The sequence below is a fragment of the Chiloscyllium plagiosum genome, chromosome 23 (genome assembly GCF_004010195.1).
Source record: "Chiloscyllium plagiosum isolate BGI_BamShark_2017 chromosome 23, ASM401019v2, whole genome shotgun sequence".
NCBI classification, from domain to species: Eukaryota; Metazoa; Chordata; class Chondrichthyes; order Orectolobiformes; family Hemiscylliidae; genus Chiloscyllium; species Chiloscyllium plagiosum.
Window position 1 is genome coordinate 13,688,035 of NC_057732.1, and position 14,453 is coordinate 13,702,487.

Below are 14,453 nucleotides of genomic sequence, written 5' to 3' on the forward strand. Positions count from 1 at the left end.
ATTTTCTGAGAATTCCAAACAGTGACAATTTGCCAAACATCTTAAGCACTTGCTTGAAAAGTTTTGAGAAATTTCCATCTCACAAATTTGAAACGATTTAATCTTTCCAGTGCTCACCTGCACTCAAGTAACTGAATATTACTAGAAGGCATAGATCTATTTTCCCTTCGTTTATCAATGTCCACACACCACTTACAGAATCATAGAATCATAGCATCATAGCATCCTATCGTGTGGAAGCAGGCCACTGAGGCTTCAGGGGGAAGAGAATACCTCCAGTCAAAAGAAAAATAAGATTGGCCACCTACCTTCGATTTGTGGATGGCTGATTAAGTCGTAGAGTCATACAGGATGAAAACAGACCCTTGGGCCCAACTAGTCCACACCAACTGTATTCCCAAACTAAACTAGTCCCAATTGTCTGCATTTGGGCCATTTCCATCCAAACCCTCCCTATTCATGAACTTATCTAAATGTCTTTTAAATGTTCAAACTATATTTGACCATAAGACATAGGAGAAGAAATTAGGCCATTCAGCCCATTGAGTCTGCTCTGCCATTCAATCTTGGCTGGTAAGTTTCTCAACCCCAATCTCTCGCTTTCTCCCCTTGACAATCAAGAACCTATCTGTCGCCATCTTAAATATACTCAATGCCTTCTGTGGCAATGAATTCCATAGATTCACCACTCTCTTACTGAATAAGTTTCTAATTACCTCCTTTCTAAAAAGTCTTCCCTTTACTCTAAGGCTGTGCTCTCAGGTCCTAGTCTCTGTTAACAATGGAAACATCTTCCCAACATCCACTCTATCCAGACTATTCAGCATTCTGTAAGTTTCAATTAGATTCCCCTCTCATCCTTCTAATCTCCATCAAGTATAAACCCAGAGTCCTCAAACATTCCTCAGATTCCTCTGGCAGTTCATTCCACACATACACCACACTCTCTATGTAAAAATGTTGCCCCTCGTGTCTTTTTAAAAACTTTCTTCTCTCACCTTAAAAATAAGTCCCCTAGTTTTGAAGTCGCCCACCATAGGGAAGGGTGACCAGAACTGTACACAAAATACTCCAGAAAAGGCCCCACTAACATCCTGTACAACCACAATATGACATCCCAGCTCCTATACTCAAAGTTCTGAGTTATGAAGGCAGGTGTGCTAAGGCATAATTCTATTTCTTTCACATAGCTCCATGCACTGAGCCAATGGATGTTGCCATACTCCTCGATGCCTCTGACGGAGTTGGAGAGACACAGTTTGAAGAAATGAAAACATTCGTGAAAACCTTTGTTGGTAAAATCCAAACAGGTTAGTGAAAAGAATGTCAACATTAAGAATAACACCGAACTACTCAGCAAACGACTCCAAAACAAGTCAAACATGCACTTATTAGAACAAAATCACAGCAGAGTGACCGTTCACTGTAGAGGTAGACAGAGAGACTGGAAGCAGAGATTGCAATCTGGGGAGAGCTCAGTGGCAGAGATTGAGGAGATTGGAAGGAAATCAGAGGTAGACTTTGGGAGGGTCAGTGAGACCAAAGATGGACACAGGAGTGAGTTCAGAGGTGAGATGGTAGACAATTGGAGAGTGATTGGAGACAAAAATGCATGGTTAGAGGCAGGTCAGAGGAACAAATTGGCAGTCAGAGATAATGGCATGAAAAGTTTTAGGCCACAATCGGAAAGGCATTGCATTGTTGAATCAGAGAGTGGAATGAGAGGTAGGAGGATTAAAAGCAGAGTCAGAGATTAACTGAGTTGGTAATGCTTTGGAAAGCAGGAGGGGGAAGTTCTATAATTACTGAGTGGCATGTGGAACCCATAAAGGTAGAGACCCAGTTTTAGATCAACTAGTTGGGCCTGGCATGACCCAAAACTCCTATGCCTCCTGATCTATAAATAATGTTATAAAAGTGATAGATCAAGCCTGTATCCCCATGCTTTACCTGACATTTTCTTGAAAGCTGGAATGCCTAGGCAATGATTAAAAATAGAGTAACTGTTAGAATGAAGGCATACCACTCCTGAAAAGGTTTTAGTGGTCAACCTAATTCCCCAGAGAGGAATAATCACCAACTCTGTTAAAAGATGAGTTTACTCCACAGGGAAGTCGGGTAGGTTCAATTTTGTGACAGATTTTTAACGTTTTAAAATGTTAACTTCCCACCTGATTGAAAATCACTTGTGTTTTTGGTGAGGGTAATCATTCCTTTGCTATTTAAGTTAGAATATTGAGGACCCTTTATTATTCCTGTCACGCTGCTCCATCCTACCATATGAGCTTTGCTTTATGTACATAAGAGGAAATGTCATGTGTGTTTTTCCATTAACAGTTTTTTCTACTGCAGGAACAGATGCCACTCATATCTCTGTGCTGCAGTATGGAAGGGACATCACACAGGAAATTTCTTTCGATGAAAACCAGGAAAAGGAACAGCTTTTCGAGTTGATTGACCAAATTCAGCAAAGGGAATCAGGACCAAGTCAACTAGGTAAAGATTCTCTGATATTAAAGTGTATTTTTTAAATTCAATTTTACATAAACACAGTGGCTACAAGAACAGGTCAGAGGCTCGGAGTACTGCGGCAAATAACTCACCACCTGACACCTCAAAGCCTGTCCACCATCTACAGGGCACAAGTCAGGAATGTGATGGAATACTCTCCACTTGCCTGGATGTGTGCAGCTCCAAGAACACTCAAGCATCTCAACACCATTTAGGACAAAGCAGCCCTCTTGATTGGCGCCACATCCACAAGCGCATCTATTCCCTCCAACACTGACACTCAGTAGCAGCAGTGTGTACCATCTCCAAGAATTCCTACAGAAATTCACCAAAGTTGCTCAGACAGCACCTTCCAAATCCTTGACCACCCTCCATTTGGAATGACAATGGGAACACCATTGCCTTCAAATTCCCCTCCAAGCCATTCACCATTATGACTTGGAAATATATCGTCATTCCTTCACTGTCATTGGGTCAAAGTCAAAGTCCAGGAATTCCCTCCCTAATGGCATTGTGGGTCAACCCACAGCAGGTGGACTGCAGTGGTTCAAGAAGGCAGCTCATCCCCATCTTCTCAAGGGCAACTAGGGACAAGCAATAAATGCCCAGCCAGTGACACCCATGTCCTACAAATTTTTTTTTATTATTCCTTTTTCTTATAATTTCTTTACACCAGCAAAAAAAGAGATATATTCCTGTAATTTCTCTATGATCTATTACAGGATCAGCACTCTCCTTCTCTGTACAGAATATGGTAATGGAAGCAAAAGGGGGAAGAGTTGGTATTCCAAAGATTGTCGTGATGATAGTGACTGACACCTCTAAAGATGATGTCGGTAGGGCAGCACAGGAAGCAGTGATAACAGGTAAGTCAATGTCACAAATATTAATTGCACTGAAACCAGATTGCCCTTTCAAAGGTTCAGTACCTAGGAAGAGCCACACTGTTGGGGTTGCAATCTTTATCTAATCTGTGGCACTGCCTTCCTCATGGATACGTATAAAAGATCCTGTTGCCCTAATTGGCAGAAGAGCAAGGGAGTACTTCTTCAGTGTTCTGCCCAATGATTACACCTCAATTAATAAAGGTAAAAAAGAAAAGTTACATAGTCTGACCAGACCAGAGGCCTGCTGTCTCATTGCAGAGAGACAACTAGTGGTGGTTTATCCTTTTATAGTAACCTCAGCCAGTGTGGGAATTGAACCCATGCTATTGGCATCCTTCTACCAACACCACAAGAGGAAAATAACTGGTCATTATCATATGGCTGTTCAGCTGAGCTCAGGTTGGCATTTTGTACATTGCAACAGTGGCTGTTTGTCAAAAAATATTTAATTGGCTATAACATCTGCAAATTCTTCTTTCACTTCTGATTTAAAATAATCTCAGTAGCTGCTGGAAGTATTAGTTATCTATCTGCAGCTATCAATATTGATACAATGTTGTTTGATTCATCTTAGTTATTTGCAACCTGACCAAAAATAATGTCAAAATGGATATTGGCCCTATGAACTATGTCAATTATTTAGTTTTAAATTTTATTTAGAGTCTACTCACTTCTATGTTTCTATTCCACGTACAGAGGAGTATAGTGTGCAGCAGTACAGGGGAAACATTGAATTAAAGTTTGGCACCAGATTATTGGATCTCAGAGCTTTTCTGTTCAAAGTGGTGAAATTGTAGTCATGATCAGAAATTATTCAAGGCATTTACAAAGAAAACACAAGCATAATGAGCTTATTTTATCCAAAATTCTATTGGAAGGATGTTGTGAAACTTGAAAGGTTTCAGAAAAGATTTACAAGGATGTTGCCAGGTTTGGAGGATTTGAGCTATAGGGAGAGGCCAAATAGGTGAAGGCTGTTTTCCCTGGAGCATTGGAGGCTGAGGGGTGATCATATACAGGTTTAGAAAATCATGAGGGGCATGGAAAGGATAAATAGACAAGGTCTATTCCCTGGGGTGGGCGGAGTCCAGAACTAGGTTTAGAGTGAGGGGGAAAGATATAAAAGGGACCTGAAGGGCAACTTTTTCTTGTAGAGGGTGGTGCGTGTATGGAATGAGCTGCCAGAGGAAGTGGTGGAGGCTGGTACAATTACAGCATTTACAAGACATCCAAATGGGTTTATGAATAGGATGGGTTTAGAGGGATATGGGCCTAGTGCTGGCAAATGAGACTAGATTAGGTTAGGATATCTTTTGGACCAAAGGGTCTGTTTCCATGCTGCACATCCCTATGACTCTATGACACTACATGAACATTCATATTAAAATCACTGCCTTTTTCTTAATCTCTTTTATTTTAGGTGTAACAGTGATTCCGATAGGCATAGGTCAAAAACTTGATGAGCAACAACTTCTAACCTTAGCTGGGCATAATCCAAACAATGTCTTTCACGTGGCTAAGACAGAAAATCTTCCCATCATGATGACAATTAGTGATAACTTTATGGAAAAAGTCTGTACAGGTAAGTCTCATAAATCAATATTAGTAAGTAATCTTTAGATCAGAAAAATTAAATGAAATTATGAATTCCCTTGATTAGTTATTAACTGTAGCACAAACAGGAGTAATTCCAGTTTCCATTTCTCTTTCACAGCAACTTTACCTCAGGAATGCATTGATGACAAGGGGAATCGGCGACAGGTATAATTTATTATTCAGAAGCCTTCATACGTCAGAGTATTACAGCCCCATAATTGCAGGCCCACTTGCTCACATATAACAAGGCCCATTTGCCCTATAATTTGCACTGTTTAAATATACACAAGACCTGAATTTCTGCAGAATTACTTCCATACCACCAACATCACGTGGCAGAAATACAGTGGAAACTGTTGAGAAATAGCCTTTCTAGGAGGCTTCCAGTGAAGCCAAAATTGTGATTCGGGAGAAGGAGCAAGGAATGTCTGGATCTGGATCAAGATTAAGAATGTAGGGAAGTACAAACTGTCCCCAGGTTATGAATGGGTTCCATTCTGGAGTCTCTTCGCAAGTTGATTTGAATGCAAGTCAGAACACAATGCAGGACAAAATAGATTAGCTGTACAGGAAATGTTTGCATGTTGAGTCGTTAAAATTACATTCATATATGGGACAACATTCATAAAGTATGAGAATTAACAAGTCAGACATCCATAAATTGGAATTGGCCTTTACCAGATTAGAAAACATCTTGAGTTCCTCCAAGCAATCACCAAAACAACTTCTTCTTCCTTATATATCTACCGAATTCTCTCCTGAATCATTTTCTATTATATTTGCATTGCTTTATATCATCTTGGCCAGTTAGTAAGTCTACAACCTTCTTTTAACTTATATCTTCAGTTTTCCCTTGGCAACTCTGAGGCTGAATTTGAGCATAAATTGTCCATTCCCTTATGTTGAATGGTATTCTGATATTAGTTGCAAGCACACAATTACACTTCAACATTTGCATTATTTAATAATGAAGGCTACCTCTTTAAATTGTTGAAATTTCTTAGGAATTTCTTCGAATCCATACAGTGTGGAAACAGGCCCTTTGGCCCAACAAGTCCACGCTGACCCCCCAAAGAGTATCCCACCCAAACCCATTCCCCTACAGGATTACTCTATATTGACCCCTGACCAATTGTGTAGTGATTTATGATGCTTGCGTTGATTGGAGAAAAGTTTCCAGTTGGGGTTAAGGGAAATTATAGACTTACACAAAGTGTGCCATCTGAATCCGAGCCCACATGGGCGGATGGTGCAAACCCAAGGGGGGAGTTTTGTTGCCAGCTGCTAATAAGAGGCTGCCCCAGAAGCACCAGACAATGAAGGAGGATGTTCTGGACAAATCAAAGACCTGATATAGGTGGTTGCTACTGAGGTTGCACAGAGAAGAGAGTACCACTACTCAAAAGGAAAATAAAATTGCAGTAATCGTCCACCTGGTGGTTGGCTGATAAATCATAGAACCATACAGCATGGAAACAAATTCTTCAGTTCAACTAGTCCACGCTGACCATGTTCCCAAATGAAACTAGTCCACCTTTCAGAATCACTTCCAACAACTACCTACCACCGATGTCAGGCTCACAGCCCTATAGTTACCAGGTTCTCCTTACAATGTCTGTTAAATAAAGGCACAACATTAGCAACCCTCCAATCCTCTGGGACCTCACCCGTGGTTATAGATGATGCTAAAATTTCTTCTCGAGGCCACACAATATCCTCTCTAATACCCACGGAAATACTTGATCTGGTCCCAGAGATTTATCCACCTTTATGTTTGCTAAGACTTTCAGCACTTCCTGTTCTGTAATGTGAACTGTTTTCAAAACATCAATATTTATTTCCCTGAGTTCGCTAAGCTCCATTTCTTTCTCCACAGTAAAATATTAATTTAATATCTCTCTCATCTCCTGAGTTTCAACACAAAGATGATCTTGTTGCTTTTTAAGGGAACCTACTTTCTCATTGGTTGCTCTTAACGCACTTGTAGAATCTCTTTATATTATCCTTAACCTTATCTGCCAAAGCTATCTCATATCCCCTCTTTGCCTTTCTGATTTCCCTGTAAGAATGCTTCTACATCTTTTATACACCTCAAAAGATTCATTTGATCCCAGTTATTTACAACTAATATATAATTTTTTTAATTCTTGACTAGAACCTCAATATCTTTATTCATCAATTATTCCTTAATTTTACCAGCATTACCTTTTAGTCTAACAGTAACACAATGCCTCTGAGCTCTTGTTGACATACTTCTGAAAACCTTCCAGTTGTCCATCAAAGCTTTACCAGCGAACAATCTACTCTAATCAACTCTTGTCTCATACCATTAAAATTTGCCTTACTCCAGTTAGGATCTTTACTTTTAATGGAAGGCTTATCTTTTTCCATAACTGTTTTAAACCTAGTACAATTATGATCACTAGTCCCAAAATGTTTCCTTATTAATACTTCAGTCACCTGCCCCATCTTATTTCTTAAGAGAAGGTCAGATTTTGCTTCTTCGCTGTTAGGAACATTTACTTATTGATAAAGAAACTTTTCTTGAACAGATTTAACAAATTCCTCACCATCTAAGCCTTTAACACTATGGCAGTTCCAGTCAATGTTTGGAAAAGTAAAATCCATAACTATTATTCCTCCATATATCTGAAATCTCCCTATATATCTGTTCCTCAATTTCCTGCTAACAATTGGGGGGCCTATTGTATAATCCCATCAAGATGATCATTCCTTTGTTATTTCCAATTTCAACCCATATATTTTCACTGGATGATTTTTCAAAAAATATTCTTTCTAATTACAGTAGAAATGTTTTCCTTAATCAAAAATGCCACTTTCCCTCCTCTCTTTCCTCCATTTTTATGCTTCGTGCAGCATCTAAAATGCTGAACATTGACCTGCCAGTTCTGTCCTTCCCTCAGCCACGTTTCTGTAATATCTATGATGTCCCAGTCCTATGTTCTGATACATGCCCTGAGTTCATCAGCCTTACCTGTAAGACTCCTTGCATTGAAATAAATGCAGTTGAATTGTTCAGAGTTACTTCATTCTCTGACTTGCTCTTGTCTGTCTTTCACACCATTGGCAATATAAACCAAATCATCCTCCGACATTTCCGCCATCTCCAAAAAGACCCCACCACCAGGGATATATTTCCCTCCCCACCCCTTTCTGCCTTCCGCAAAGACCGTTCCCTCCGTGATTACCTGGTCAGGTCCACGCCCCCCTACAACCCATTCTCCCATCCTGGGACCTTCCCCTGCCACCGCAGGAGCTGGAAAACCTGCGCCCACACCTCCTCCCTCACCTCTATCCAAGGCCCTAAAGGAACCTTCCACATCCACCAAAGTTTTACCTACACATCCACTAACATCATTTATTGTATCTGTTGCTCCCGATACGGTCTCCTCTACATTGGGGAGACTGGATGCCTCCTAGCAGAGCGCTTTAGGGAACATCTCTGGGACACCCGCACCAATCAACCACACTGCCCTGTGGCCCAACATTTCAACTCCCCCTCCCACTCTGCCGAGGACATGGAGGTCCTGGGCCTCCTTCACCGCCGCTCCCCCACCACCCGACGCCTGGAGGCTTATCTCTCCACGCTTCAGGCTCTCTGCCTTTATTCCTGATGAAGGGCTTTTGCCCGAACTGTCGATTTTACTGCTCCTCAGATGCTGCCTGAACTGCTGTGCTCTTCCAGCACCACTAATCCAGAATCTGGTTTCCAGCATCTGCAGTCATTGTTTTTACTTAATATCCTACGTTAGCTGCTCCCTCTCAATATTTTCCTCACCATTTTCCAAGGGCTGTTCCTCCCAGCCAGCTCTAACAGTTTGTTAAAATTCAGCCCAAATTTGAATGCAGTTATTGATTCCTAATGCTGCTTCCATTGCATTGTTTACAGGCAGGAGAGAAGTGGATGTTGCTCGATAAATGTCACAGTTTCACGTGCAAAGCAAATGGAGAAGTGGTTTCCACAAATCATATAATAAACTGTGATAAGCTACAGAAACCCACCTGCAGCAATAATCTACCCAGCATCAAAATTGAGGAAAAGTGTGGCTGTCGGAACGCATGCCCCTGTAAGTAGCACAATGAGAATTATTTCCAGAAGGTATTTTGTGGGAGCAGGGACAGAGGCTGATTTGGAACTGGTTAAAAGACATTCTTTCCTCTCTGGATCAACTTTAGCTTGACAGTGCTGTTTAAAATCTTTCACAGAGCTTGTGATGTCAAGAAGGTGCATTCACTGATACGGTGTTCATGACACCAGTTTTATTTGTTTCCTGCTCTTTCTCTTTCATGTTACTTGGATGTTGGTCTTTAGGTCTGGATTTTTGGAGCCTTGCACTGACATCTAGTGTCCATGCAGCTGAGTCCATTTTCTGCCATTTGGTTACAGGGTTTGATACACTGGGGTAAAACCATGACTACAGGAAACTGATGCAGGCTGGAGTAGATTCTGAACTGCAGCAGCTTCTGGATACCTATTTAAAATATTAGTAAAAAGCAGGGCAAGAGGCACAGGGGTTGATTGCTCAACTACACCATACCAGTAATAATTTGTCATAATCAATTTCATCAGCCTGTAGTTGGTTCATATGGTTTCACGCCATTGGTGTTAATGAAGTGAAAGTTATGATTGACAAGAAAGGCCAAATCATTTTAGTTGATCTACTCAGAAAGATCTTGTGGTCTTCCCAATTCAGTCAGAATTCACACAACACCAGGTTATGGTCCAACAGATTTATTTGAAATCACAAGCTTTTGGAGTGCTGCTCCTTCGTCATTTAGTCACTTCACCTGATGAAGCAGCAGCGGTCTGAAAGTTTGTGGTTTCAAAGAAACCTGGAGGACAATAACATAGTGTTGTGTGACTTCTGACTTTGTTCACTCCAGTCCAATACCATGGCTGCCCAATTCAGCACCCAATTTGTTTTTATTTAACAAGTTCAGGCTTTATGCATCCATTACACTCCCCAAACGACTGCTCCACATATTATCAATTTTTGTATAAATAAGTTATGAACCCTTTACTCCAGGACCTCTTTGTTCTCTTTTTGCAATTAAACTGAAATCAATTCTCAACTTTACCTGAAGGTTATTGCTGATTATTTTTGGATGGATAAGTTGAATGTTAGCAAGAAAAGTGGAAATATTCCCTGCTCCTCTTCATAGACAAGTATCAGGGCTGCTTTTATACCCACCCACACTGACTCACAGATCATTAGTTCAATACCTCAAACAAAAAACTGGGACGTAAGTAACATAGCATTGCACAATGAACCTACACTATCTGCTCAGCATTTGTTGCTGTCCACAAACCCAGAACCTTCTAATTTAGAGATATCTTCACCCTTAATAGAACCAGGATATTTTTAAAAAATGTTTCAAACTGATATTAAACAATAATATCAAAATAAGTCTCAAACTTTTCTTTATTATGTCAGTTTCTATTCTGTTTTACTATTCATTTTGTTTTGTTGTTGTTTGACGTAGTGTGCTGTGCCTTCTCTAGATGGCTGACTGACTCTCTTGCATTCTTATCACACCGCTACAATGGTTTGCCGAGCAGGATTCTGGACCAACACAGAGATCCATGGTTTCCAATGTCCTTTCAAGGAAGAGAGAGAGAGAAAAAGAGAGAGAGAGAGAGAGAGAGCATTCATAGAGTCCTTAAAGTATGGAAGCAGGCCCTTTGGTCCATTGAGTCCACACTGACCCTGTGAAGAGCATCCCACCCAGTTCCACCCCATCCCTGTAACCCTGCATTCCCTATGGCTAAACTACCTAGCCTGCACATCTTTGGACTGTGGGAGGAAACCACAGCACCCGAAGGAAACCCACGCAGACACCAGCAGAATGCGCAAACTCCACACACACAGTCACCGAAGGATGGAATCAAACCTGGGTCCCTGGTGCGGTGAGACAACAGTGCTAACCACTGAGCCACCGTGCCCCCATCATTGTAATGCTCTGTCACATATATGGCCTACTTACCCCTTCTCCCCATGCTCAGAAGACATGACTTACATTGGGTAAATTTCCAACAAAGTCAGAAGTCATACAACACCATGTTATTGTCCTCCAGGTTTCTTTGAAACCACAAACTTTCAGACCGCTGCTGCTTCATCAGGTGAAGTGACTACGTGACGAAGGAGCAGTACTCCAAAAGCTTGTGATTTCAAATAAATCTGTTGGACTATAACCAGATGTTTGTGTGACTTCTGACTGAATTGGGAAGATCACAGGATCTTTCTGAGTAGATCAACTAAAATGATTTGGCCTTTCCTGTCAATGAGAACGTTGTAAGCTTGTGTTCTCTGTGACCCCTCAAACATTGATGTCAACAAACTGGCTGATATTATTACCAGCATAAAAAATAAATAATTTGTCATGAAACACATTAGGATGCACTGAAGATATGAAAGGCACAGTAGGAAATCATCTGTAACAATACAACTTTGACATGAATTGGGCGCTCATTCCGTTGCAGGTCATGAACCTACTATCTTGATACTTAGAGCAATAATCTGTCCTAAAATGATGAAAAACAGAATAGCTTTTGTTGAAAAGTTAAAGTTGCTGTTAAACTGTATCACAAATGATCTGACAGTCTTTCCTCAGATACATCATGTTCCTTAAAACTGTGCTGGAATTTGCTAGGGTGGACTGAGAGAAAATATTTCCCCTTCTGGAGCAATCCAGTAATAACAGCAATCGATATAAGGAAGTGACTAATTAATCTAAAAATGATTTAGGACCAATTCCTTACCCGAAAACTCACTACCATGTGATGTGGTTAAGGTGAATAACATAGATGTTTTTCAAGAGACACTGCATAAGCAAATGTAGTCGAAAGGAGATATTGATAGAATCAGCTAAAGTAGAGACTTGCGAGGAACATAAGCACCGATATAAACCAGTTGGTCAAATGATCTATTTCCGTGGTGTAAGTACAATCTGACATAAATTACATCTGTTTCCTTCTTTTATTAACAGGTGTATGCACAGTGACTGCAAAAACACAGTTTGCTACTTTTGATGGACGCGAGTTCTCTTTGACTGGGAACTGCTCTTACTTGTTGCTACAAGTTGATGATCAAGAAACAAAAATCATCATTCATAAGAGTCCCTGTCACTCAAACACCGAAGGAAACTGCCTTAAAGCAATTGAAATAAAGCAATACAACATTGCAACCCTGCTAAATGATGATATGACAGTAAGTGTATTCAAGTCTTTCTGATGTGACTAACAGAGCAAAACTATCCATTGTATATGCCACATTTTTTGGAGGATTGAAGGTTGTGAAAAGGTGCTATATAAATCTATTTTTTAACTATTGAGGAAAGTGTTACTCTGCTGAGTTAATAATTACCAAATTCAGATGTGATCTTGCATTTCTTGTACATAAGAATTTTAATCAATCCTGTACTCTTTCTTTCCACTAGGTTTCAGTCAATGGAAAATTTGTCTCTCTGCCTTTAACTGTCGTGAATATGGATGTCATTGACCATGGGTCCAACAGCTTTCTAGCAAATATTCCAGATTTGGGAATAGCCCTTGTCTATAGTCCATTTAGCAACCTTTTCATTCTTTGGGTTTCTCCGACACTGTTCCTCGCCAGAGTATCTGGGCTTTGTGGTGAGTGGTGAAGAATTGTGGGATAAACAATGTTCTGTCAAGGCCTTTGTAGATTTTGTTAATCGATATAATGTTGTATTTTCGCAAAAAAGCCTGAATTCCAAGGTATCGAAATATGGGGTGATCTTTGATTTAAAGATATCGCTCCAGTAGACTGGAAGTTGTAAGAGTACAAAGCAGACCTATGACAGGTACACAACAGACTTTTGGGAGGATAGCCTGAATGTTGGCCTATGGGTCAGGAACGCAGAGTTGCTACAATTCCCAGCTTTGCAAGCCCTAATCAATGAGGCAATGTCCCAGAAAGTTGGATTTTCATTTCAGGTACTGGGAATCTTCCTTGGAAAGGGTTCAAGTCAACCACTGGGAAGTGCAGATGGGCTGGACAACAAGTTGGTAAAAACAATGACTGCAGATGCTGGAAACCAGATTCTGGATTAGTGGTGCTGGACGAGCACAGCAGTTCAGGCAGCATCCGAGGAGCAGTAAAATCGGTGTTTCGGGCAAAAGCCCTTCATCAGGAAGTTGGTCTATTTCTCCTGCACTTCACCAAACTTAGATTTAAACAAAAAAGGAAAACTAGTTTTCCATCCCTCACTCCATCCTCTATTCACTCCCCATGAATTATCCATGTCAATCTATGCTCCTCACCCATCATGCCCATTGGCACCTCAGCCCCATGCCCCTCTACCCTATCCCTATTGCCCTTTTTATAGTCCTTATGCTAATTCAGTACTTAAACATGTCAACTTATGAGCACCTACTTAAGACTCTGTCCCTTACACTGTCCGTGGCAAATCGCCCAGTATCCACCATTGCCTCAGGACTCAGATGAAAATAAAGTTGAGTCTATTGAAGAATTCATTTCAAATCTCATTTATAAAAACACCCATGAACTACATTTAATTACCTTGAATCCTTTACAAAAGCAAGCATTTGCATTTCCATCCCACATTCTGGACTTAATAAACTCTTAAAACCTTTTTCTCAAACTTCACACTGATCGGTACTCCACTGTGATATTAATAGGTTATGAAATCAATCGTGCAGCATGATAGCCCCCAAGTTTGTATCAACAGGCAAGTGAATTAAAAAGTACTTTTAGAAAAAAGTACTTTTTTCTAAAGAATTCTTGGTAAATTTAGATATTCTCCAGTAGATGTAAAATGTACAAGTTATGTTTTGGATACCTCTATAGCAAAACCCGTATCTAACTAAAGACAACTGCCCTATTAACATGTGCAGTTGCTTCCATGAACAACATCCCCCTGTTTGCCCCTGTGAAATTGTGGGTACTGGATTCAGAGGTGGTACTTCCAGATTCAGCTTTCAGTGCCACTTTCACTGAGATGGAGACCCCCTCTTTAGCTGTACAAAATGCTGGACCTAAAAGCAGACTAAGTGTGGAGTCATATTAGACTAGGCAAAAGTGAGGACTTCAGATGCTGGAAATCAGAGTTTAGAATAGAGTGGTGTTGGAAAAGCACAGCTGGTCAGGCAGCATCCAAGGAGCAGGAAAATCGATGTTTCGGGCAAAAGCCGATTTTCCTGCTCCTCGGATTTTGCCTGACTGGCTATGCTTTTCCAACACCACTCTAGTCATATCAGACTGTCAGGAGCATACTTCTTAGAATTTTATCTTATTACTTCTACTTCACCCAGATTACAGCATTAATGCATGTGTTCGCAAGGTTATGCAGTCTATTCAATTGGATGAATTTTTCTTGTCCTTATTTTCTTATGTTTCAATGTTCTGTTTTCAAGTTAACTAACATTTCTATCCTCATTTATATTCTAACTTGAGAGAA

At 40.5% G+C, this 14,453-nt stretch overlaps 1 protein-coding gene across 1 annotated transcript in view; it reads left to right on the plus strand.

Moving 5' to 3' along the window:
* vwf (von Willebrand factor) overlaps positions 1-14,453 on the plus strand; it is a 119,581-nt gene that overhangs the window by 62,958 nt on the left and 42,170 nt on the right. The window contains exons 29-36 of the mRNA XM_043713571.1: positions 1,191-1,310; positions 2,353-2,496; positions 3,234-3,377; positions 4,819-4,980; positions 5,113-5,159; positions 8,905-9,082; positions 12,003-12,223; positions 12,453-12,645. Of these exons, the coding sequence (XP_043569506.1) occupies positions 1,191-1,310; positions 2,353-2,496; positions 3,234-3,377; positions 4,819-4,980; positions 5,113-5,159; positions 8,905-9,082; positions 12,003-12,223; positions 12,453-12,645 (1,209 nt within the window). The remainder of the gene's footprint in view (positions 1-1,190; positions 1,311-2,352; positions 2,497-3,233; positions 3,378-4,818; positions 4,981-5,112; positions 5,160-8,904; positions 9,083-12,002; positions 12,224-12,452; positions 12,646-14,453) is intronic.